This window comes from Crocuta crocuta, unplaced genomic scaffold (genome assembly GCF_008692635.1).
Source record: "Crocuta crocuta isolate KB4526 unplaced genomic scaffold, BGI_CrCroc_1.0 scaffold36, whole genome shotgun sequence".
NCBI classification, from domain to species: domain Eukaryota; kingdom Metazoa; phylum Chordata; class Mammalia; order Carnivora; family Hyaenidae; genus Crocuta; species Crocuta crocuta.
The window spans coordinates 9,632,127-9,658,619 of NW_027532203.1; the positions used below are offsets into that span (position 1 = coordinate 9,632,127).

Genomic DNA, 26,493 nt, shown 5'->3' on the forward strand with positions numbered 1-26,493 from the left:
TATCTACCACATGCAAAGGGCTATGGGAGAAAGAAAGTCATGGATGACGTATCTCTATTATATCTATTTGTAAATTTAGCAAAGTGAGCTCATGGCAGCTACAAGTCATGATAGAAAGCCTTCCTCCAGTGACTGACTGAGCCTGATTAAAATGAGTGAGTCTAACGCAAATGATAGTCTTGAGGAGTTGAGAGAAAACTCATGAGTCATTTCTGTGAATGAAGACGTTTATGCATTTCCTTACTATGTTTATCTAGGCCTCAATATTAGAACATATCACTTTATAAAGCATCCTCTGCTCATTCCAGCTGGAAATGTTCTCTTCCTTTTCTCAACCACTATGGTATGTTATCTATAGTTCTTCTTTAGTACTTGCCACATTTTATCTTGTATTTTAAGCTTTTGTATAAGTGTCTTATCTCCCTTTTGTTGTCCCTGAAAGAAAGGTGTTTAAAGCATTATCACAGTATCTTGTACACACTAAATGCACAGTAAATGCTAAATGACAGTAGACAGGTAGCATCAGGTAATGTTTCCCAAAATATGGACTCCTCGCCTCAACTACCCTCAATGCCTGAGAAAATTCAGATTCCTGGGCCATGCACCAACACTACTAAATCAGACTCTCTTGGTCTGAAACTGGCAACCCTCTTTCTTTCTTTTTCTTTCTTTCTTTCTTTCTTTCTTTCTTTCTTTCTTTCTTTCTTTCTTTCTTTCTTTCTTTCCTTCCTTTCTTTCTTTCATCATCAAGTTTGTTTCCATATAACACCCAGTGCTCATCCCAACAAGTGCCCTCCTCCAAGCCGATCACCCCCCTTCCCCCCTTCCCCACCCCCATCAGCCCTCAGTTTGTTCTCAGTATTCAAGAGTCTCTCATGGCAGAAACCCACATTTTAATGGACTCACTACCATTTGAGAACTATGGACTTCTGTATATAACAGTTAGAGTAAGATGTAAGATGGCAAATAATAGGTTTCATCCTGAGTGCTGACTCTGGTAGTGGGCGCTACTGAATGGAAATCTGGGGCTGAGGCTAGATAGACCCTGGCAAATGCTGTCATCTAATCGTGATACCCAAAAAGTGAGGGATGGAGTGGGGGAGCTTATGTGCAGCATATTTGGCATTTATGAATATGCTAACCTCAGGAATGGAGAAAGTGTACCATCCTCTTAAGAATAATCCCATGGGGCATCTGGGTGGCTCAGTCGGTTGAGCGTCCAACTCTTGATTTTGGCTCAGGTCATGATCTCATGGTGTGTGAGTTTGAGCCCTATGTAGAGAGGGCTTCAAGCTGATAGCAGAGTCTGCTTGGGATTGTCTCCTTCTCTCTCTCTGCCCCCCTCCTCTCGTGTTCTCTCCCTTTCTCTCTCAAAATAAATAAACTTAAAAAAAAGAATGATCACAAATCATCCTTGCAGAGGTTTAATGGTAGTACGTTTTTTTCTAAAATTTTCATGGAAATTCCAGAAAATGGGGTTTTCAGGGTGGTATATACAAATTTTAAAAAAATGGGAGGAAATTTCCTCCACCAAAACCTTTTATGTTTTCAATGATATTAAACATTACCTAAATTTCACAGGAGACCAGTTAACTGTGAATATTATTTTTGTTTTATGAATAGGGCAAGGAAGAAATTTTGGCCTTTGTAGAATTGTTGTGTAGCATTTTCCCCCCAGCTGTACTTTCTTTATTATTATTATGTATAGTATTTATAATTATTGACGAGACTTGGAAAATACAGAGGAAAAAAATCACTCAATAGAGCATCACTTTGCAATAACATCTGTTAAAAGTTTCTGTGTGCATATACAGTCTTTTTCTATATAATGTTGGGTGCAATGTTTGAGGGCTAAGCAACCTCACAATTGTATAACTAAGAGTTACACACTTGTCTGAATGTTAGCCTTGTAGAACAGGGAAAATTGTGTTCCTGGCTTCAATTTTCACCCAAACTAATGACTCTCGAGTCTACAACTTTAGCCTACTTGTTTTCCTTTAGTTCCAGACTCAAGCTTCCTACTGTCTATACCTCTTACCTAGATGTCCTACAGGCATCTTAACTCAGTACAAAAGGCCACAAGATTGAGATACATGAGCTATTCTTGACTACTTCCTGTCATCTCGCTAAATTGGTCCAATTGGTCACAAAATCCTATGATTTTTGTCTGCTAATCGTTTCTCAGATACATCATGTCCTCTTCATTTCCACTTAGGCTGCTCCCACAACTCACTTCCTAGATCACCATAGTAACCTCCTAAACTGTCTCACTTCTCCTCACTGCTACCTCAGGGCTTTTTCTAAAGACATTTTCTTGTAATTAAAAAAAAAATTGTCCTCCGGTGATTACTGCGTTCACGTTAAAATACGTTCCTTAGCTAGTCATGATCAGACCTCCACTTTGCTTTTCGGTTTCATCATCCCAGCTAAATCCAAAAGCAAATCATTTGTTACCTACTCTGACATTTAAAAGAACACGCTGGTGTTAGACTACCTTACCTTAAACGCAGATTTGACTTCCTATGAGGTGTGTGAACTAAGAAAAAATTCATCTATCCGTGAAATAATAGAATCAATTTCACAGGGCTGTTGGATTAAATGAGCTAATGTACGCAAAGAGCATGTATCTTGTCTAGTGCGCAATTGGTTAGTTATCAACTATTATCAGTCCCCCCCAACCACAAATCTGCCCCGCTGTTCTTCTGCCTGTAATAGCCCCGTCACCTGTCACCATCTGGCTATCTTTTATCAAGATTCAGTCCAGGGGCCACACTTGCAGCAAGTTTACCCTGGCCCATCCTCCTGTCCGATTCGGCCCACCATTACCTTTGTAACCTTGATATCGTTAACTACTGCTGGCGTCTATCACGAGACTCCGTTTCTAGAAGAAGGATGGTGCTTTCATTTTTTTTTTTTAGGCAGAGCTTAAAGACAGGTGCGTGACATTTTGTGGATGACTGCACAGAGATCACCCTCGTGTCACGAGATCCGTAAATCAAGGTCCCTAAAGTCTATTTTGTCTAGTGTGGCGATTTTCCCGGAATAGGAGACAGAGTATTTCCGCAAGCACTTCTGAGGAGCGGAGGCTTAAAACCTTAGCCATTGAACCTCGAAGACAAAAAAGGAGCTCCCTTTTTACTTTTTCCACGCCTGGAAGCGCGGAGGACGACCCGAACCTGACTCACGCCGCCTCTGACTCTCCCGCGCCTGCGCCGCTCCCGCAGCCGGGGTCCGGCTCCTCCGTCGAGGGTGGGGCCAGGGGTCGCGTTTTAGGATTGGACGCTGCGAGCTGAAACGGACGACGCGGAAATGACGCCACCGTGCGCAGGCGCCGGCGGCCCTGCAGCGCGGTGGCTGCTGGGTGCCGCACGCCTTTCCTTCCCTCACCTCTCCCCTCCCCCCTCCCCGTCCCCACCCCCTCGGCCGCTCCGCTCCCTGGCGTGACTCGGCACTGAGAGTCCCGGAGAAGACGCCGCGGTCGCCACCTCCTGCGAGCGGGCCTCGGCCTTCCTCAGCCTCCCTCTCTTCCTCTCCCGGGTCGCCTTCTTCAGTTTTGAAGCCGGTGGCGTCGCGGCCGTTCTGCCGGGCTGAGAATGGTGGGAGTGAAGCCGGTCGGGAGCGACCCGGATTTCCAGCCGGAGCTGAGCGGCGCGGGCTCCAGACTCGCCGTGGTCAAGTTCACCATGCGAGGGTGAGGCCGGGCGCGAGCCCTGTGGGCCCCGTGTGTGCGCGCCTGCTTTCCCTTCACTTTTCCCACCCCCCTCCGGGTCCCGACTGCTTGCAGTCTCCTGCTCCGGAAGGTCCCGCGCCGGCCGCAGCCCCAGGCCGCTGCCCGGTTAGGCCTCAGCTCCTCTGCTTGTGCGCAGGAGTCTCTGGAGCGCACGGAGGCCTGGCCAGCCGCGAAGCCCGGTCCAGGAGATCTCCGCCCGCCCCTTCTGAATCCTCGGACGAGGCCCCTCGGCGTGGCCCGCCTCTGTTCCTTCTAGGCTGTGGGAGATCAGCCTCCCTACAGCCTCCCCTGCGTTAGCCTGTTCCTTCCCTTCCGGGGAGCCAGCTGTCACTTGCACCGTAGAAACCCTAAAATCCTAATTTTCCCAACACTTTGGCTTTCTTCACTACCTGCATTTCTGTAAAGCCTTTAGAAAATCCAGTTGGGGGCTCTCCAGCTAACCCACGTAGCTCTCACTTAATGCATTTTAAATCAATGTTGGGTCCGGTGCTTTTTAAGTTTCTTAATGGTTTTGTCATGCGTTTGGTTAGGAACTTTGTAACTTAGGCTGCATCTGATCACAGACGTTACAGTGCGGGTATCCAGACATCTGGGTTTGGCCCCCAAAAAAACCATTTTTGATTTGATGGTTTGAGAGGACAGAGATCTTCTTGACTTTGGTAAATGTCAACATAACTTACTGGTCATAGAGCTGGTGGATTTTCCGTTTTGAGTGTGTGAGATTTCAGCCCGGGTGTGTATTTACACCTGACCTCCCCTTGTGTATGTTAGTGCCTTCTAAGAAGAAACAGAGGTTTCCATTTGACTTACCTTGACCCACTCCCCCCACTCCCGGATTTATTTATATTTACACTGAGCTGGAGAAATTTACTTGCTGGTATTACTGTTTATGTAACCCATTGAATTTGTCCAGGTAACTATATAAACATAAGGCAGTGTTTTGAGTGAGGGTAAAGAGTGATTCGTGGCTATTGAACATGATTCAGTAAATGTTGAGTATGTAAGGGGTGGCATTGGGATTAGGTAGTTGTAGGGCTTCGGGGGATGCAGGTGGAGATAAAAGTAATTAAAGACTTATTACTAGATCAATCTCTCTCATACAGAATTCAAAAGGGACAGTACATTGGATTTTATAGGGTGGTGTAGAGTACCACTTTGACATGTAGACTTGCACATTTATTAAATTGGAGAAGATAAAGATTTCATTATAAACAAGTGTAAAAGGAAAGTCAAAATTCTGTAATTGTATCTTCCCAGCTGTAGCAATTTTGCAATGTCTGTATTCTTTTTTCTTTTAATGTTTATTTTTGAGAGAGAGAGAAAAAGAGAGTGTGAGTGGGGAAGGGGCAGAGAGAGAGAGGGAGACACAGAATCCAAAACAGGCTCCAGGCTCTGAGCTGTCAGCACAGAGCCCCCACGTAGGGCTTGAATTCACAAACCTAATACGTGAAATTGTGACCTGAGCTGAAGTCAGATTGAGCCACTGAGCCACCCAGGCTCCCTTGCAATGTCTGTATTCTTAAATGGAGGAATACCTGTACATTTATTAAGTGCCTAGGCCAGAGTTGGAAAAGGGAAGAGATGATTTTAACAGTGAATCTTATTTTTAGTTCACTTTTCTAATTCTAATCCGTTGGAGTGTATAGACTTTTTTTTTTTTTTAATTTACTTCTGAGAGAGAGAGCATGAGCAGGGCAGGGTCAGAGAGAGAGGGGGGTACAGAATCCGAAGCAGGCTCCAGGCTCTGAGCTAGCCATCAGCACAGAGCCCTACGCGGGGCTCAAACCCACGAACCGTGAGATCATGACCTGAGCCAAAGTCGGACGCTTAACTAACTGAGCCACCCAGGCGCCCCAGAGTGTATAGACTTTTGTCCCTCAATGAAATACTCTTTTTTCCCCTTGCTGTAGCAGAAGAGATGACAATGATAAATAATTTATTAGTTGAAGTGAGAAAAGTGTGGAAACATTGCTATTTAGGAAACATTTCCATTAACAATGAGGTTTCATGTAACCATAAACAACTGCAGACATCAATTGGCAAAGCACTGTGTTAATTTACTTTCAAAAAGGTATTTTGATGCAATGAAATTATAATTTTTTTTTGGTAAAAACTGAGAGCAAAAGATTGAATTTAGAGAACTTTTAAGTTCCAAAACATATTTAGGTAAGTTATAAATCTGATAAGATTGCATTTGCCTTAAAGTTCTGCGATATTTTGGCCATTAATGTATTCCTACACATACTCTATGTCGTCGTGACCTCAGTTTCCATAACTCGACCTTGGTATTAGATCCTCAAGATAACTATATCCAGTAGGTCGTATAGGAAACCTGTTAGATCAAGAGTTAATGTCCCCGGGCGCCAAGGTGGCTCAGTTGGTTGGGTGTCTGACTTCCGCTCAGGTCATGATCTCACAGCTTGTGGGTTCAAGCCCCACGTCTGTCTCTGTGCTGACAGCTCAGAGCCTGGAGCTTCTCTTCAGATTCTGTGTCTCCCTGTCTCTCTGACCCTCCCCTGCTCACGCTGTCTCTCTCTGTCTCTCAGAAATAAATAAAACATTAAAAAAAAAAAGTTAATGTCCCATGTTACACCAAGAACTTAGTTTTCTCTAGCACCAATATTTTTTAAAATTTCATTTCCAACCCTACTTTAAGCCTTATTTCTTTTTCTCCACTTCCCCATATTATATCTAATGTTAATTTTCCTAAAATGTTAATACAGAAGGTCACTGTTTTGTTTAAAAATCTTCAGTGGCTTTCCAGTATTTTAGTGTTTTTAATTGCAATAAAATATATGTAACATAAAATTTACCATTTTATCCATTTTTGAATGTACAATTCAGTGGCATTAAGTACATTCACAATGTTGTACCACCGTCACCACTATTTTCTAGATTTTTTCATTATATCAGACAGAGACGTTAACCAATAACTGATCCCTTTAAACAGTAACTCCCAATGCCCCCCAACCCCCCACCCCTGGTAACTTCTGTCTTTTTCTGTTAATTTGCCTGGTCTTGATAGCTCATGTAAGTGGAGTCATATTTGTCTGTTGGTTTCTGGCTTATTTCACTTAGCATAATGTTTCCAAGGTTCATCCATGTTGTAGCATGTATCAGAATTTCCTTTTTGAAGTTAAATAAAAATTCATTGTATGTTTTTACCATGTGTTGTTTACTCATCTGTTGATGGGCATTTGGGTTATTTCCACCTTTTGGCTATTGTGAGTGATACCACTTATCAACAACATTGGTGTGCAGGGAAATATTTGAGTCCCTGCTTTTAGTTCTGGGTATATATACCTGGGAGTGGAATTTGGTTGCACCAAATAGCCATCCTAAATGGGTGTGGAGTGGTTTTGGTTTGAATTTCCTTAATGACTAATGGTGTTGAACGTTTTATTTCATGTGCTTATTGGTCATTTATTTTCTTTTAGAGAAGTGCCTGTTAAATCCCTTTACTCATTTTGAATTAGACTGTTTGGGTTTTTGTTCTTGAGTTATAGTTCTCTTTTTTCTTGTAAGATTTTATTTTTAAGCAATTTCTACACCCAGCGTGGGACTTGAACTCAATACTGACTTCAAGAGTTGCACACTCCACCAGCTGAGCCAGCCAGGTGCCCCTGTAGGAGTTCTTCATATATTTGGGGATCAATTCCTTATCTGATATATGATCTGTAAATATTTTCTCCCATTTGTTGCCTTTCACTTTCTTGATAGTGTCCTTTGATGCACAAAAATTTTTACATTTTAATGGAATCCAATTTATATATATTTTGTTGCTTGTGCTTTTGATGTCATATCCCACAGATCATTGTCAAATCCAGTGTCATGAAGATTTGCCCCTATGTTTTCATCGAGAAATTTTCTAACTTTAGTTTTTAAGTTCTTTACCCATTTTGAATTAATTTTTGTATATGATGTAAATGGCCTCCCTCATTGTTTTTTGTGTTGATACCCAGTTTTTCCAGTACTATTTGTTTAAAAGACTGTTCTTTCCCCAGTGAATAGTCTTGGCACCCTTCTCCAGTATTATTTTTTAATAATTAAAATAGACATTTACATTTTATTTCTTTTGTAAGAGGCTTGTTTAAGAATTTACATTGACTCATTCAATCCTCAAAATAATCTTTGAACTTATTCCCATTTTACAAATGAGGATATTGAGTACAGGTTAAATAATTTAAGGTCTCATTGCTGACTGCACTGTAGGGAGTGTAAAGTGCTGTCCTTATTTTTCCCAGACTAAATAGAAAGGAAGGGCAGGTCCATCCCTGTACTGCACACAGTCAGACGTTTTTTTTTTTTTTGGTAATCATTGCCTTGAGCTATTTAGCCACAGCTCCACTTGCAATGTAATCTTATGACCTAGGACATTTCAGTTCACTTGGTGATATTCTTTTCCCAACCCATAACATGGGGATAATATGTAACCTACCAGTATTATTTACAGCATAAAATTATATAAGTGAATTATATACCTTGGTAACCTGTTTTTGTAACCGTTATTTCTACACAGTTACTCTTTAAATATACTCAGATACATGTAGTAGTTATAAGCAGTGGCAGTTTTGTTAATCACTGGTGGGTAAGCCCCAACGTTGAAAGAATATGCATTTTTTTCCCCACATAAAACTTTGTATGAATGATTTATTTTTAAAAATTGAAGCATACTTGGCATAAATATTATATTAGTTTCAGATGTACAACATAATTTGATAGTTACGTACTTTACAAAATGCTCACCATGCGATTGTCACCATTTTCCACCATAAAAAGTTATTACAATATTATCCATACACTGTACTTTTCATCCCCATGACTTTTTTTTTTTAATAACTGGAAGTTTCTACTTCTTGATCCCTTTACTTATCCCCTCCCCACCACCACCAATTTGTTTTCTATATTTTGAGGCTTTCTGTTTTTTTTTTTATTTGTGTGTGTGTTTTTATTTAAATTCAAGTTAGTTAACATACAACGTAGTATTGGTTTTAGGCGAATTTAGTGATTCAGCTCTTACATATAACACTCGTGCTCATCACAAGTGCCCTCCTTAATGCCCTTTGCCCATTTAGCCCATCTCCCCACTTACCTCCACTCCAGCAACCCTCAGTTTGTTCTCTGTAGTGGTCTCCTATGGTTTGCCTCCCTCTCTGTTTTCTTTTTATTCTTCTTTCCCATCCCTTCCCCTGTGTTCATTTGTTTCTTCCATGTTTGTCTTTGGCTGACTTTGCTTAACATACACACTGTAGTTCTATCCATGTCATTACAAATGGCAAGCTTTCATTCTTTTTGATGGCTGTGTAATATTCCTCTCTCTCTCTCTCTCTCTCTCTCTCTCTCTCTCTCTCTCTCTCTGTGTGTGTGTGTGTGTGTGTGTATACGTATACATACGCACGCCATGCCTTCTTTATCCATTCATCAGTTGAATCACATATGGGCTCTTTCCACAATTTGGCTATTGTTGATAGAGCTGCTATAAACTTTGGGGGTGCATGTGCCCCTTCAAATCAGTATTTTTGTATCCTTTGGATAAATACCAATTAGTGCATTTGCTATGTTGTGTGTGTTTTTAGATTCCACATCTAAGTGAAATTATGTGGAGTGTAAATGATTTTTATCTTGAATTCATAAATGTATCACTTTTATAAATGTGTTTACCATATATTCAGTTTTGTTAAAGGAGGTCCTGGTTTGTAGTTGGTTAGGTGTTATGTTACCTTCCAAGAATAATGTTAGTGTACTTTAGGTGTTGAATTCCAATGGTTATGATAGCTTGTCCAACATATACATTATATAGATATAGATGGTGTTAATTACATGTTTCAAAATTGCTGTAGACTGAATTACAAAGGTAGCAGGCCCGGCAGTCCATAGGGATCTAGCAGATAATGAGAGATAACTAGGGCATGAGGAAGTCTCAAAGAACATACAGAGAATTTTTCTTAAAAGCATACTTTTTAATTGAAGTATAGCATGCATGCAAAAACGTTCACAAATCATATGTGTATACTTTGATAAGAAATATTTAAAAAACAATTTTTTAATGTTTATTTTTGAGAGAGAAAGATAGAGATCGCACGCGCGAGCACAGGTGGGGGAGGGGCAGAGAGAGGGAGACACAGAATCCAAAGCAGTCTCCAGGCTCTGAGCTGTCAGCACAGGGCCTGATACAGGGCTCGAACACACAAACCATGAGTACATAACCTGAGCTGAAGTGGACGCTTAACCGACTGAGCCACCCAGGCACCCCTGTGTATACTTTGATAAATTTTCAGAGTGGTTAAATCTTTAACCAACCTTTATTTAGATCAAGAATGCCAGTGTTGTAGACCACCCCTGCCCCAGGAGTGCTTTCTGCTTGTTTTTGAATTCTTTTTTTTTTTTTTTCCTTTTTTTTCTTTTTGGAAGAGAGAGAGGGAGGCAGAGGATCCAAAGCAGGCTTTGCACTGAGAGTGGAGAGCCCGATGTCGGACTTGAACTCTCAAACTGTGAGATCATGACCTGAGCTAAAGTTAGCTGCTTAACCAACTGAGCCACCCAGGCTCCCCTCCTTCTTCTTGAGTTCTAACATTAATAGATTCGTTTTGCTTGGATTTGAACTTTATAAAATGGTATGTATCTGGATTTTTTTTAAAAAGAACATACTAGTTTTAATCTTGGCAATTAATTTGGAAATAACAGCAGTGTTTTAGCCACTGATTTGGGGTATTTGGAACAGCAGTTAAGAGTTGGGTTTTGTAATCATATTCTAGCACTATACTGCATTGTTCTTGACTTTGAAATGAGGAATTGTAGGGTTTAAATGAATTTAAAGATTTTGTAAATTGTATAACATTTAGTAAATGCTCAATGAATGCTAGCCATTTTGTGTTACTGATAGGACCAATTATGATTATGTCTGCCTAATTAAAATATAATTAATCTTTACCTACTTTAAAGTTGTGCCCTACAGAAAAAATAGACTTTTAAAATATCTCTACAGAAAGCACATACATTTTCCTTACCATTTATCAGTAATGTGTTTACACATGTTATGGCTCTAGGCAGAACACTGACAAGTTTAGCAAATAGGGAAGAACAGCATGTTCATGGAGTTGAACTTATTTATATAATGGCTGTAAACAAAAATCATACTTAGAACCTAACTTGGTGCTTTCAAAGAAAGTTGTGGCCCTGACATTGTCTAGTGTCTGATCTTGAGCAAGTCATTTAGCTTTTCTCGTCTTCAGTTCTCACTTACTGAGTAATTGTACTAAGTTAGGTCAGTTTTAAAGTTTAAGTTTTATGGGTTTGGATCTTTATGTATTGCAGAAAGCTGGAGAGTTGTCTACTTTATTCTTTTTCTCAAAAAGCATAAGTCAGGATCCTTCTTAACATACCCATTTTACATATTTAACAGATAAGCTTTCTGTCAAAGAGAGGATCAGAGGTAGGAAAAGAATGCTTTTTTTTTTTTTTTTTTTAAATGTGTGGACTAGATCTCTGGTCTCTTTTACAAGTTCAGAGGTTCTGTGTTTATATACTTAGATACTATGTAAGGACTGTGAATCAAAGGCTGAATGAGAGGAAAAAAGTAAGATCCTGGGATTCAGGCATATTTGAGGTATAATATTTTATTTAGGTATGAGAAAGGTCCTGGAGAATCTAATCCCTTCTCATTTGACACGGGAAAATCAGGTGACTTGTTCTGAGCTCAGCTAATAGAAATTTATACTCTTAAGTGCTAATGTTAAACAGGCAAACATCTTATTTAAAATAACTGGTCAATTCATTTGAATGATTATATTGTGAAAGTATGCCACTGTATTTATTTGTTCTTGTGTGTTCTGTGACCTGTTTCGATTTTTGACTAAGGTTGCTAACTACAGGGGGTCTAGATAAGGTTAAATTTTGGAAGGGAACAATATCGTAGTACAGTTCTTTTAGCTAGAAGTGTTTTTTGTTTTTGTATTTTTAACACCGGTTAGCTCATACCTGACTGGTGAATAGAGTGATGTCAGTATAATGAGCAAATCCTGTTGGTTCGTATTCTATTTTTCCTAGGTAGTGAGAAGCAGAAATAGAAATAGAATGTTTAGCAGGAAAGAGAAAAGCCCTCAGCCATGCAGGCAAGCTCCCTTGCAGGATAATTTTAAGAGAGTTAAAGTTAATAAAACACAGGCACTTGCACCCAGCACTTGTTTCCCTCGGGCTCATCCTCAGAGCTCCACTTCCTCTGTGCAGCCTCGCTGGCTCAGAGCTCCGCTTCCACCTGGATCGTCATGGCACATCCAGTCCATCGTTTTTATTCAGTTTAAATATACCCTGAGGTAGCCTGTAGGTCTGAGTCACCTGCCTGGCTGTCCAAGTATTTCCTGAGTACGTTATTGTTTTTTTCTTAGGGACATTTATACAAGTTGCACGGGTTTACATGATTTGCTTTAATCTTACTGTTCCCATAAGTCATCTTACTTTTGAGTGCATGCTTTTGCCGAAGGGAGATTTCTTTCAGGAATGAATATCTTGCATAGCATAAATCGCTGTGTTTCATTTGGGAAACCTGTTTAAATGCAATTAATGTTAAATTCTGTAATCTCAAGTTACTTAATGTTTTAAGATAAAAGTACCTGTTCATCCTAAAAAAACAAAAAATGGAGAAGTATGAATAACTTTAAAAAGTTTCCTCTAATCTCTCTTCTCTTTCCAGTCCCACTTTGCAGGAGTGATAAACTGATTATTGTGTGGTGCACCCAACATGTATATGTATGTACCTTTTTCGTGGGGTAATAGAGAATTTTATCATGAGACTTAGTTTTCTTTTAAACAATAAATTTACAAATTATCCTTATCATCTGGTATGAATGTGTCATGACAGTTTAAAGTGTTTTTCTGTTGATTGCCACTTAGATCGTTTCTACCTTTTTACTGTTGATAACATTGCATTGAACTTTGTTATACATACTGCAAAATTCAGTAGCTGTTAAGGTAGGATTGATGTATAGATGTAAGATTGTTGAATCTTGGGTTGTGTTCATTTAGACTTGACAGGGTGATTAACGGCCTTTCAAAAAGGATCTAACAATTTGTACTCCCATCCATAGTGTTGAAGACTTACGGGTAACTAGAAGTATTTTGCTAAACCGAACACAGGCTCAGTGACTGTAAATGATTGTTTCTTTATAATTTGGTCTCAGGGCCTATTTGAGGATTGTTAGATCCAAAAACCTACTTTCAGCAGCCCCAGTTTTATTATTTAAGAACTTAATCGGTTATTAGCTTTTTGGTGTAAGGCTTACAGATGGCACAGGATGAAAATACTGATGTTAGCAGTGGGGAGACTGTCACAGCTTAAGCATAAACATTTGTGAGTTTGAACATTTTGTGCTTCAGAATTTGCCTTTCCTCGTGTTCCTGTCTGCTAGTGCTAAGATTTTTCTCTGAACGTTTATTGAGATATGACAGTGCATAATTATAAATGTGTACCCTAATGAATTTTCACAAACTGAACACACATCCCCATGTGATCAGCTTCCAGACACATAGAACATAACTAACTGTCCTTTTGAAATCTCTGTCATAAACCCAACCTGTCATTAACTCTCAAGGTAACCTTTGTCCTAACTTATAGAACCATTGATTTGTTTTGCCTGTATTTGAACTGTACATAAATGGAATCATATAATGTACTACTTTTCTCAGAATTATTTGTGAGGTTAATCCATGTTTTGCATGGAGTTTTACACTAGTCATTTTCATTGTTGTATAGTAGTCTGCGGTATGAACAACCGCAGTTAATATCCTCATTCTGTGATATACTCATTCTGTGTTGATAGGACTTTGAGCAGCCTCCACTTTTGGTTATTAGAAATGTTACTGCTGTCAGTATTTTTTCAAATGCCCTAAAGCAAACATATGTAGACATTTCTGTTGGTTATGTAAGTCAGAAATGCTCATAGTTAGGCATAAGTCTTGGTTTAGTAGATACTGCCAATTTTTTTTTCTGTCCCCCTAAAGAGGTGATACCATTTTGCATGGTCAGTAACAGTTCAGTTGCCCCACATTCTTTTTTTTTTTTTTTTTTTTTTTTTTTTTTTATTTATTTCTCAGAGAGAGAGACAGCTTGAACAGGGGAGGGTCAGAGAGAGAGGGAGACACAGAATCCGAAACAGGCTCCAGGCTCTGAGCTGGCTGTCAGCACGGAGCTCGACGCGGGGCTCAAACCCACGGGCAGCGAGATCATGACCTGAGCCGAAGTCTGATGCCCAACCGACTGAGCCACCCAGGCGCCCTAGTTGCCCCACATTCTTGACAATACTTTATTCTTTTCTGTGTTAGCTATTTTTAAAAATGTTTTTTTATTTATTTCTGAGAGAGAGAGACAGAGTGAGCAGTGGAGGGTCAGAGAGAGGGAGATACAGAATCTGAAACAGGCTTCAGGGTCTGAGCTGGCTGTCAGCACAGAGCCTTATGCGGGGCTTGAACCCATGCACCATGAGATCCTGACCTGAGCCAAAGTCGGACGCTCAACCGACTTAGCCACCCAGGCGCCCCTGTTTTGGCTATTTTGATGGGAGTAGTTTTAATTTTCATTTCCCTGGTTTCCCTAGTGACTAATGAAGTGAGATATCTTTTCATATTCATTGGCTGTTAGGAAGATAACCTCATTTGTCAAGTACCAGTTTAAGACATTACCCATTTTTCTTTCGGGTGTCAGTCTTGTTCTTACTGATTTGTAAGAATTCTTTACATATTAGCAGTCTAAGTCCTTTGATATGTTTTACAGATTTTTTTTTTTTACCACTCTTTGGGGTCTTTTCACTCTGTAAATGGCAGCTTGAAGAAAAGGTCTTAATATACTTTCTACCTTATCAAGTATATTACAACATATAAATTATTTCCTTTTTTCTTTAATGATATTTGTGTTTTAAGAAATCTTTGTTTACTCCAAAGTTTTGGAAGTATTCCTTATATTTTTTCCTAAAACCCTTACTGTTTTACCTCGCACATTTAGACCTGTAATCCATCTGGAATTGGGTTTTTGTATGGTGTGAGGTATAGGGGTCACAGTTCATTTATTTTCCCATATGAATATCTAGTTGACTCAGCACTGCTTATTGAAAGATCATCCTTTCCCCACTGCACTGCTGTGTCAGATGTTTGATAAATCAGGGTACTGTGTATAGGATGGGTTTGTTTCTGGACCATTCTTTTAACATTGGTCAGTTTGTTTATCATTGTACTAGTCCTGTACATTCTTAATTTATAAAACTTTGTGATCATTCTTAATATTCAGTAATGGAATTTTCTCAGCTTTGAACCTCAAAATGGCTGGGTCTATCTTTGGTATTTCCCTATAAATCTCAGAATTTAAACTTGTTAACTTCTGCAAGAAAACCGACTGGGATTTTACATTGACTCTAAAGATCAAATTTAGGAAAATTGACATTTTGATGCTGTTGAGTTTTTCGGTTTATAAGCATAGTATATTCTTTTATTTAGATCTTTAATTTCCATGAGAATAAAGCTGGGAGACTTAACATTATTATATTTAAAACTTAATATAAATCTGTAGTCATTAGGACAATGTGGTATTGATGAAAGCGTATCTAAATGAATCTAGTGGAAAAGACTAAAATGACTAAAGCCAGGATGATCAAAGTTCATTTAATTTCGTATTTTAATTGATAAGTTCTTCAGAGTATAAATTAATACAGTCTTTGGTGGTGGTGGGTTTTTTTGTTGTTTTTTTTTTAACCAAGCATGTGTTTTACTTTCTTATAGGTGTGGACCATGTTTAAGGATTGCCCCAGCATTCAGTTCTATGAGTAATAAGTATCCACAGGCAGTTTTCCTGGAAGTAGATGTACATCAGTGTCAGGTAAGGGAAAGGAGTCGTTTGTTTATTTTGAAAGAGAAGGAGTGTAAGCAGGGGAGGGGCAGAGAGAGAGAATTCCAGGCAGGTCCTCTGTCTGCACAGAGCATAATGGGGAGCTTGAACTTAACTGCGGGACCATGACTTGAGCCAAAATCAAGAGTTAGATGCTTAAACGACTGAGCCACCCAGGCACCCTGGAAAGGAGTCCTTTTTAAAAGAAAAAATTACATTGGTTTGAAATTCAACATTGATGTCATCCTTCATTTGCTTATCTCTTTATGCACCTAGTACTTACTCCTTTGAAGGTAGGCAAATGTTATATTGACATGAATTATTACAAATGTCATTGTGGCTGCATTAGTTAAAAAGGGCAGTCCAGTATTAATTGCTTCTGGGTTTGTTTATGTTAATATCTTTCTAATGTAAAACTAATAAGTTCCACTTAATAGCTCACCTGGCAGTTCTTCATTTTATATTTTTTGTTTATCTTTCACAAATCAGGAATATCTTCTACTACTTGCTTATAGTTTGATTTGAATTGATCATTTTTGTAATCTTAACTTCAAAGCCCCATACTTAGCAGGAACTGTAAAGTGTTGATTACTGTTGATTGAGCCACAGTGTTGTGGGGATTCCCTGATTATTTAGTTGGAATGGCCACGTGGCCATTCGACATTTCATAAGTGGGAATATGGAGGAGGAGTTAGGGGAAAATGTTTTGAAGGTTCGTTCCATCACGAAAAATGTAGTCTTTAGTTCTGACTAAGGAATAAATATGTAGCTGCTCTTTTTTGGTGAGGTTTGGTCTTTGATACATTTCTGAGTGTGAAAAGTTTTTTTTAAATGTTACCTAGTTTGTAGTTAGTATTTGCGGTTTGGTATAAACCCTGATTAGTGCTCTACTTCTGTCTCGTACTGGTGGACTGTAGCAGTGGCCTGTAGTAGGCTCTGTCTCTAATCTAGAAGTGCTCTCTTCTGGAGCTAATTGTCCAGTATAGTAGCCACTAGCTGCGTGTGGTTGTTGCACACTTGAAATGTGGCAAGTCCAAATTGAGAACTGCTGTAAATATACACATAGGATTTTGAAGGCTTAGTATGAAAAAATATAAAATACGTCATGAACTTTTTATATTGACTGTGCTGAAAATGCAAATAGTGGATTCACTAAAATACATTATTAAAATTGATTTCAGTTTTTTGTTTTGGATATGGGAACCTTAAAATTACATAGATAGCCCACATTTGTGTCTAATTTTGGACAACATTGTTCTAAAAAGGTCAATGATGTTTTTAAGCAACATAGTGGTACCTTTTCATAGTATTTGAATATGCAAGATGACACGTTTGCTTTACTATTTCCTTTGTACTTATGAAAAGTTTAAACCACAAGTCAGTGATTAACTGATATCCACTCAGTACTTAGTTTTATAATATTGTGGAGTTGGAGCAGAATTTTAAAAGGTAGATGTTGCAGTGTAGGAAGCCAGAAGTCATTTCTATGAGTAGAGTTGGGTGAGGATGTTACTTCATATTCGTGGAGAGACGGGCTACTGTTTGTCAGATCGGTACTTTTTCCTCATAGCAGTGGTTTGTGTTGACTGATCAATACTGTTTTTGGTTTCTCCGCTTAAGAAACAGCATGTACTTATGAGAGAGCTAGCTGGTGTTGTAAAGCACAATTTCTGTATTGGAAACTATTTGTTCTGCTGGTTGGGTGAAGTATTTACTACTAAAATTGATAAAAATACAGGTTTTTATTGGGAATGTAAGGGTCATGTAGTTGTACTCTCAGTAATAGGCCTGCTTTCTCTTAAATAACAATTGGGAATACGTTATTTTATATGCTTTTTTGTTTATGCTTGTGATATTTATAGGTGATATAAAATGAATTTTCTAAGTGGTTTAAAAATGATTAATTTTAATTTCTTAACATTTAACCTGCCAATTCTAGGGAACAGCTGCCACCAACAATATATCAGCAACACCTACATTTCTGTTTTTTCGAAACAAAGTGAGAATTGATCAATATCAAGGAGCAGATGCTGTTGGATTAGAAGAAAAAATCAAGCAGCACTTAGAAAATGACCCTGGAAGCAATGAGGACACAGATATTCCAAAAGGCTATGTAGGTAGATTTAAAAGTGAAATCAGGATATATTTTCTGTCATTGTTTGGTTAAAGTGAAATTGACTGTGATCTTTTGCTAGTTAAGAATACTTTCAGATAAGAACTTTAAAAATAATTAGCTGACTGTGGATTTTTGTCTCTGTTGTATGTACTATAACCTTTAGCTCTCATCAAAAACAATTTTTCCTCAATTTCCTCTGCTAATTGTCTTTGCCGCTTGTTTTTTTTAAATCTGTTTTCTGAATTGTCTTAATAGCCAGTTTTAAACATTTACTCATGTTTAATGTATATATATTTACATATATACATTTAATTTTTATTTTATTATTGTATATAAGGTATATGTTCTGTTTATGTGTACTTTTTAAGTTACATATTTATATGTTACCCCTCCCAAATGTGAACAAATGTGCATTGGAAAATGTTTCCATTTTTCAGCAATTGTGTAAAATGACCTTTAAATTTTGAAGTGTGATCATTTTATGCTGAACTCCCTTTCCTGCCATTTCCTATAGTTTTCTCTGTCTTTTTAAATGTAGCCCCTCTTTTCTGGCACCTCTTTTTCTGTTAAAATATAGTTATTTTAGGATCACATGTGACTAGTTATTTTAGGATCTAGTTATTTTAAGATCAGTAGTAATTGGGTACATTTTTCTGAATTTTAAGAGTTACTATTCAAATAATAACTTGAAGACTTAGGAACTTAAACGTGTTTGAAAATTAAACATAATAAAATTGTTATAATTCAGTATCTATCATTTGAGAACTATTCGGGCAGGAACCAAAATTCAGAAGTAGCACTTTGTGGTAACTGACTTGTGATGCAACTTGGTTAATCCTGCATACCAAAATATATATTTGTATGTATCTTCCCTAATTTTTTTTTGTTTTAAAGTTAATGGTATTGGCAGATCAAAAATGAACTTTTTAAAAAATAATTGTTACCTCAAGTTAAAGCTAATATGTGAAAGAATATGTATCAAGTACATTAAAGCAGATCAATGTCATGGGCTACAAGTCCTTTCTAGAAGTCTCTTAAATTCACACTGAATAAGGAGACTATAGTTACATAAATACGAGAGTCTTTGTTTTGAGAGTGGGGGTGGGGGTTGTATCTTCAAAGAGTGTCCTTAACATGTGGTACTGAAGTTAATTGAAGTTAGGGAGGCACAATTAGTATCTATTTAAAACAGAACTGTTATTTAATCATTTGAAATTGTGATACCCAGTTAGAAAGTATGAACCTGTTGTGTAAGTCAGAGTTGTAACACCTTTTGGAAAATTTTGGAAATTTCACCTGTAAACTGTTTTGTTTACATCTTTGTATTTCCCCCCTAATTTACTAAGGGTTTTTGCATGAACAAGTCTTAATGAGAGCGGAATAGTCCTGCTGCTTAGCTAGAGGGCCACTTCTTTATACGTCAGCTAAGTGTGATATCAGTGTTTTGGCCTCAGGTAGGAAGTAAGCATGAAAAACTGAAGTTTTAAGAAATTAAAAATGTCTCATTTTCATGCAAATGTTATGAATGCAATGTGAAAAGCTATTAAAAACATTTTCATTTTTCCATCAGGTGTCAATCAAGACTTTAAAAGTTTTGAACTATTATGTCTACAAGGTTATTATTTAAGATCGGTAATGGGTTTCTAAGAATGTCATCATTCTCACAGCACAAATAGCAACTTAACTGGAGTAAGAATCAGGGAATGAAAGCCTGTGTCTTAAGCAGATTTAAGTAATAAGGATTGAAAAAATGTATGAGCAGTTTTAAAATAAAATTTTGGTTTTAAAGACTTTCAGTTATCTTTTAACACAAAGAGACTGTATTATACAGTTACTGATTTTATACATCCTAGTTTTGGAACTCCAGATTTCATTGAAGCCAGAGTCAGAGAGATAACGTGCATCCCTTTTAGAGGGGATTGAAATATTGCAATAGATGTAGGTTAAGAATCATAATAGTTCTTATTCAGAAGTAAGACAATGTTCTTGTGAATATAATGACTTCTAGTTTACAAAATATTTATTGAAGCATTGGGATATTTAAATTAGGAAAATTTAAATAATTCTATCTTTTCTCTTTCATATTTGTTAAGAGTAGCTAGTATCGCTTCATAACGGTAGGGCTATCAATAAGTCTTCCTCTCCACAAGTTTGAATTCTAGGCACTCTGGGATTGAACTTGGATTTGCATAATGTTCTGAATCTTGAGGCTTGTTAGTGTATTTCTGTGTTCTGACCACAGAACTATAGATTTTGGTTTACACATTTTGTCATCATTCATCAAATTGAAGTGAAACCTTTAGTGACCCTAATTTGTGTAGTAAGACAGATCTTTCTTTAACTAAAATTGGAAGCATTGAAAAGTTTTTCTAACTTCCTGTGTGTCTTGTGTTAGATTTTCTCGCCTCAAAAAAAATGGAGGGTGAAATTTATTTATAAAATGAACATTCAATTGACAGAATAGTATAACAAACACATATACCATTCACCTATGTTCATCAGTTGTGAATATTTTGCTGTTTTTGCTTTCTTGGTGGGGGAAGGGGGGAAGGGTGGAAAGACATAGAGAGAATCCCAAGCAGGCTCCGTGCTGTCAGTGTAGGGCTTGATCCCAAGAACTGCGAGATCATGACCTGAGCTGAAATCAAGAGTTGGATGCTTAACCGACTGAGCTACCCAGTCGCCCCTATTTTTACTTTCTTGATATGTATTTATCTACTTTTATCTCTTGCAGAGTCATTTAAAAAGTAAGGTGTAGACATCATGATGGTTCATCTATAAATATTTCAACATGTAGCTTCTAAGAACAAGAACATTCTTTTACGTTACCATGATACCATTGTCACTTCTAAGAAATTTAACAATGGTGTACAGTATCTCTGGTATTTACAGCCTACGTTCACATTCTTATAATTATCTCCAAAATATCCTTTGTAACTGTGTTTCCCCCATCTAGGATCAAGTCAAGGATCATGTATTGCAGTTAAGTTGTTTCTCTTTCGTGTTCTAGAAACTTCTGTCTGCTCTTTTTTTCTTTCATGACTGCGTTTTTGAAAGTTTAAACCAGCACCAGTCTAATATAATAGCCACTAGATCCACGTGGCTATTATCCATTTGTTACGTGACTAGTGCAACTGAAGAACTGAATTTTAAGTTTTATCTACTTTTAATTAATTTAAATTACCACATGTGGCTAATGGCTATCTTATTGTACACTGCAGGTTGACACCATCTGTCTTATAGACTGTCCCACAATCTGGATTGGTCTGATTGTTTTCTCATTATTCTTTCCTCATTGGCAAGTTGATTACATAGGTAGTGATATTTATTTCCAGCTTCATATTTCCAGAATGTGTCCATTTGCAGTTAGGTCAGATTTAATGCCAGTTTGTCCCAGACAACATTGTATATAGCAAAGCACATTAATGCAACTGTTTGAATGTGATACTTGTTTTGTGTGCCCCACTGTAAATAAATATAAAAAACAACTTTAAGTAAATCACCTATTTAGTTTATTTTTCATCATTAAGATATTACAAGTATGACTGCAATGTTGTCTTCATGCCTGGGATCATAATCCTAGATATAATATAGAAGAGGCATGTTGGTAGGATGGAAGATATAAGTGTTTAAAAGATTTTGTTAAAACTACCCTTTCAAGGGAAATGTTCTTAAAGTTCAGAGTAATTCTATAATAGTAGAACTTTGCTTTATAGTGCCAGCATGCCAACCCCCGCTGTTCTTAAGTTGGCTACTGTATGTTACCCTGAATAATACGTGTATTATTCATCTAATGCAATATAACCTTTAATATAATTCAAAATAGCATTTTGGCTTAAAGGCATTTAGCCCACTCTGAATAATTAAGGATCTATTCTAATAACTATTGATAATTTTGTTGATAATTATTTGACATGTAAAAAAGTTATACACTTTGTGATAGAAAGGTGAACATGCAGTCAGCTATAGTCTATAATACTTGGTAAACTTAAAAAATAGTCCTTGTTTAGTAGATAAAATGGATATTTTTCTAGAAAAACAGTTCTCAAAATCAACTCCACTAGAACCATAACTCCTAAATAGACCAGTCACCATAGAGGAAGTAAAGGAAATAATTGAACACCTCTGCCACAAAGGGCAAGGTGGCTTCACAGGGAAATTCTACCAGATCTTAAGATCAGATCGTCTAGTGTTATTCCAGACTAGTTAAGACCATATAGAAAGAGAGAAAACTCTCTAAATTTCTTTTTGAAGTAAATATGACCTTCATCCCAAATTCTGACAAATTTGCACACACCCCCCAAAAAAGCTACTAACCAGTTCTAATTAGGACTGATTATAAAACTCTTAAATTATTAGTAAACAAAATCCAGCAATCTAAAGGAGAAAAATTATAATCTCCTAATATGCAGAAAAGGCAGTTGGCAGAATTCAACACCCATTTATTTCTAAAACAATCTGTAAAATCTAAATGAGAGAGCAGAAGAGGCACTCCTTCTAACGTCAGAAACAGTGCCAGGTCGACCACGGTCACAGCTCCAACCTTGTGTTGGAAGTATTAACCAACACGTTCACGGGAGATGGAAAGATGTTAAACGTTCCCACGAGGAAGCAATCAGCAAAATCCAGAATATTGGAAATCCATAGACGCTAAATGATCACAGATTAAAGGAGTTGAGAGACATTAACCAAATATGGCGTGCTTTGTTTGGATTCTTATTTTGAGTCTAACAGTTCAACTATAAAACATTTATGAGATAAAGAAATTTGGACATGGATATTTGCTGTTAACTAAAGTACAACTCATTTTAGCTGTGATGATAATATTGAGGATTTTTTTTAAGAGTCTTTATCTCTTATGCTCATGAACACTCTGAAATGTTCATAAATGAAATGTGTAAGATTTCTCTGAAAACAGGAGGGTAGGGACTGCTTGCTGGGTAAAGATGAAATAAGAGTGGCCATGAGCTGATTATTGTAGCTGGGATGTGACTACCTGAGGTTGACTGTAGTGTTCTATTTATACATGTTTGAAATTTTCCATAATAAAAACCATTTTAGTCCTTATTTATTTATCTTGAATGTAAACTCTTTATGGATATAGGTTTAAAGAGCACATGACCACTAGAAGAGGGAGGTAGGCTTCCTTTGGATCTTATGGATATTTTAATTTGCATATTTCCCACTACAAATCAGTAAAAAATATTAGTCAACATTTTATAATCTTAAAGACTTGGTTTTTGATACTTTATCAAATGGGCAAAGCCTAGACTTGGCTTTAATGGTGATAGGTCTCAGTCAGAAATTCAAATGAAAGCTTCATTACAAAAGTTTTAGTCTAGGCTCTTAAAAGATATCTATCTTAAGGTTTTTTTTTTAATTGTCTAATCTAGAGAAACTCATGTATTTACGTTTCTGATGAAGATTATTAAACCAAATCCAAATTCTTTGCCTGAAGTCTTGATTTAATTTTTTTCAGATGGATTTAATGCCTTTTATTAACAAAGCTGGCTGTGAATGTCTTAACGAAAGTGATGAGCATGGATTTGACAACTGCTTACGAAAAGATATGACCTTCTTGGAATCTGATTGTGATGAACAGGTGATTGAATACTTCCCAGTTAAAGCTTATAGGGATCATCAATATTTATGCCGTCTCTGGGTTACCATGTTTCCACCTCATGGTTTTATGTTTCTCCTTCCCAGTGGCCACTTCTTTTCCTTTTTGTAAGTTTCAGTTTCTTTGACGGTATAGACCCACCTCTTTTCTCTGTTCTGTACAAGCTGCCAGGATCATTATACAGAATCTTAGGATGCTTGGATTGGCCCCACTGCTGAGTTGCGTCTTCACCACTCCATTAGTCCTTTTGTTCGTTCTAGACCTGTCTTCCCTATTTTTTTACCCACCCAGATGAGTTGGTACCTGAGAAATAGAGACTAATTAGATGAGCACTCCCTAAATGTCTGGTTCTCACACCCAGCTGTAAACTTGTATTGTACTTCCCTATCCCTGCATTGTCATCACAGAGGAAGTAGTGTAGTCCTGCCTTGATCAAGTCATCATTACCTTCATCCTGACTGTTATTTTCCTTAATTTTCTTTCTTTTTTTAAATATTTATTTAAGAGAGAAAAAGCATGAGTTGGGTAGGGGCAGAGAAAGAGAGAGACAGAGACAGAATATCCCAAACAGGCTCCATGCTGTCAGTGCAGAGCCTGACACAGTGCTCTATCCCATGAATCATGAGATCATGACCTCAGCCAAAATCAAGAATCGGATGCTTAACTGAGTCACCGAGGAACTCCCTTAATTTATTTTCTAATACGCTGTCTCTGATTTGTTCCCCATTGCAGTTCATCCTTCTGTGTGTTCACAAAAGTTCTTCTTCTTCTTTTTTTAAAGTAGGCTTCAGCCCAGTGTGGAGCCCAATGCAGGGTGGGGCTTGAACTCACAACCCTGGGATCAAGACCTGAGCTGAGATCAAGAGTCAGACTCTTAACTGGTTGAGCCATACAGGAACCCCCAAAAGTTTTTCTTCAAAAATATAAATGTGATCATGCTTCTCTTTCTCAAGAGTTACATGATTCTTCTTCACAGTCTTCAGAAAGAGGGTCAGATTCTCGATCTCTTTCTAGGTTTCCGTTTTCATTTCCTCCTCACCTGTGGTTCAAGTCTCTAAATATGTCATGTTTATTATTTTTTGACACATGATTACAGATCCAGTATAAGAAGTATATTTATATAACCAGAGGAAATGGTCTGGGTGTTTTCTTAGGCACACAGATGACAATGATCATGAAATCATAAATCCAGATTCGATCTTTCTTCCCACTACAGTTGCCTTACTGAACAGTTTTAAGAATATTGTTCTTGATCATGTTGCTTGTAAATGGTGCCGTGAGTAAAACATGGTGATGCATATCAATGGAACTGACCACAGCTTCCATGAAACCTTACTGCCAGGGAAATCTTCCTCTTAGGGTAGAAGCAGAGATACGTACATCATTTTAACTGGGAAGAAGATTGAGCAGATGACGCTTGGTTTCTTAGAGATCGGCATCCTGACAATGTTTCCTATCCTGGTTTCCTTATGTGGCCTTCTAAATTCAGTAGATTAAATTTAGGATGGAGGTTTGGAGGTTACCATAGAGCTATTAAAATTCTTTTTCTTCTGAGTTGCGGATCATATGCAGTGCATTTGAGGACTAGTTTCTTCACATAATCTGCATTGTCTCCAAATTGTCAGATGATAGGGGTACGTGCTTGACAAACCATCCTACAAAATGTTCAGCTTATATTCTAAGCTATATAGTGGAATTTTATTTTAATTTGGGGATTTTATTTAATTTTTAGGAAGGCAAAATGCCAGTATACAGGTCACAAGACAAGACCTTAGGATCTTAGGCATTACCTACCCTCCCCGTTTTTTATAGGTTTTACACCCAACATGGGGCTCAGACAACCCTAAATCAAGAATCACATGCCCTACTAACTGAGACAGCAAGAATCTTCCCGTATGCATATTTTTAATTTAATTTATTCCTTTAAGTTTTGTCATTATTCCCTTATGTGAATAATTGATGATTGTATTTCTCAAATGTCAGTCTAATTAAGTTACTTTCGACTTACTAATTTTTCTTATATTACATTGGTTTTGTGAAATGAGTTAAATATTTTCTGCTTTTGCATTAATCGTATTAATTCTGCTTAGCTGTTGTGTATATTCAAAGTGTTCAAGAGCCCTTTTAAAATAAAACTTGTTATTTTCTTCACAGCTACTTATTACTGTGGCATTTAATCAACCTGTTAAGCTTTATTCAATGAAATTTCAAGGGCCAGATAATGGTGAGTAGTGGACAGCTCTTTAACTTTCTGTTCTAGGGGCGCCTGGGTGGCTTAGTCGGTTAAGCGTCCGACTTTCGCTTAGGTCGTGATCTCGCGGTTCGTGGGTTCGAGCCCCGCATCGGGCTCTGTGCTGACAGCCAGCTCAGAGCCTGGAGCCTGTTTCAGTCTGTGTCTCCCTCTCTCTCTGACCTTCCCCTGCTCGCACTGTCTCTCTCTCTCTCCTAGAAATAAATAAAAATATTAAATAAAAAAAAAAAAAAAAACTTTCTGTTCTGTGGATCTGTTAGTGCATATTTAAAAGTAATTAAATAATAGAGGTAGATATTCCTTGTTTTGGGAGAGAGTGAAATTGTTTCTGGAACAAAGCAAGGAGATAAATGAATGTGCAAATAAGGTAAGATTATTAGGAACTGATAAAAGGACAATTTTACCTTATTTCTAAAATTTTTTATTGTAGAATTTAAGTTCCCCTCTTAATCTGAAAACAAAGGAACTCTTCCAATTATTATTCTGAAACTTCAGGTTTGAGGTAGCCATTTTTTAGGATCACAACTGGGAGAAATTTATTTCACATTCTTCCTATTATAGATGATAAAACTGAGGGTCTAGATCTTCCTACTTTTTTTCTAAATAACAGATGCGCCAGTTGTTGGCGACTACAAGACCCAGCTCAAATGTTAAGTTCCCTTATGAAACTTGTTGTTAACCTGCGTATAGCGTTAGACTCTTGTCACCTTCCCTGCATCTCCTCACTAGTAGTTGTGCATTCCTGACAGCATGTCTTTTATAGTTGAGAGCAAGAAGTCTGTGTATGTGTATGTGTACGCATAGGTACATATGTGTTTTAATCTAGTATTCTCAGTTCTTAGTAAAAGGCTAGCAGGCCAAGGATACACTAGTACGTGTCTATTAAAAGAAAAAAGAATGGCTATGA

At 37.6% G+C, this 26,493-nt stretch overlaps 1 protein-coding gene across 1 annotated transcript in view; it reads left to right on the plus strand.

Moving 5' to 3' along the window:
- Positions 1-3,394: 3,394 nt before the first annotated feature.
- TXNL1 (thioredoxin like 1) overlaps positions 3,395-26,493 on the plus strand; it is a 32,950-nt gene continuing 9,851 nt past the window's right edge. The window contains exons 1-5 of the mRNA XM_077777596.1: positions 3,395-3,691; positions 15,494-15,590; positions 17,539-17,712; positions 23,195-23,317; positions 25,490-25,559. Of these exons, the coding sequence (XP_077633722.1) occupies positions 3,594-3,691; positions 15,494-15,590; positions 17,539-17,712; positions 23,195-23,317; positions 25,490-25,559 (562 nt within the window). The 5' untranslated portion in view covers positions 3,395-3,593. The remainder of the gene's footprint in view (positions 3,692-15,493; positions 15,591-17,538; positions 17,713-23,194; positions 23,318-25,489; positions 25,560-26,493) is intronic.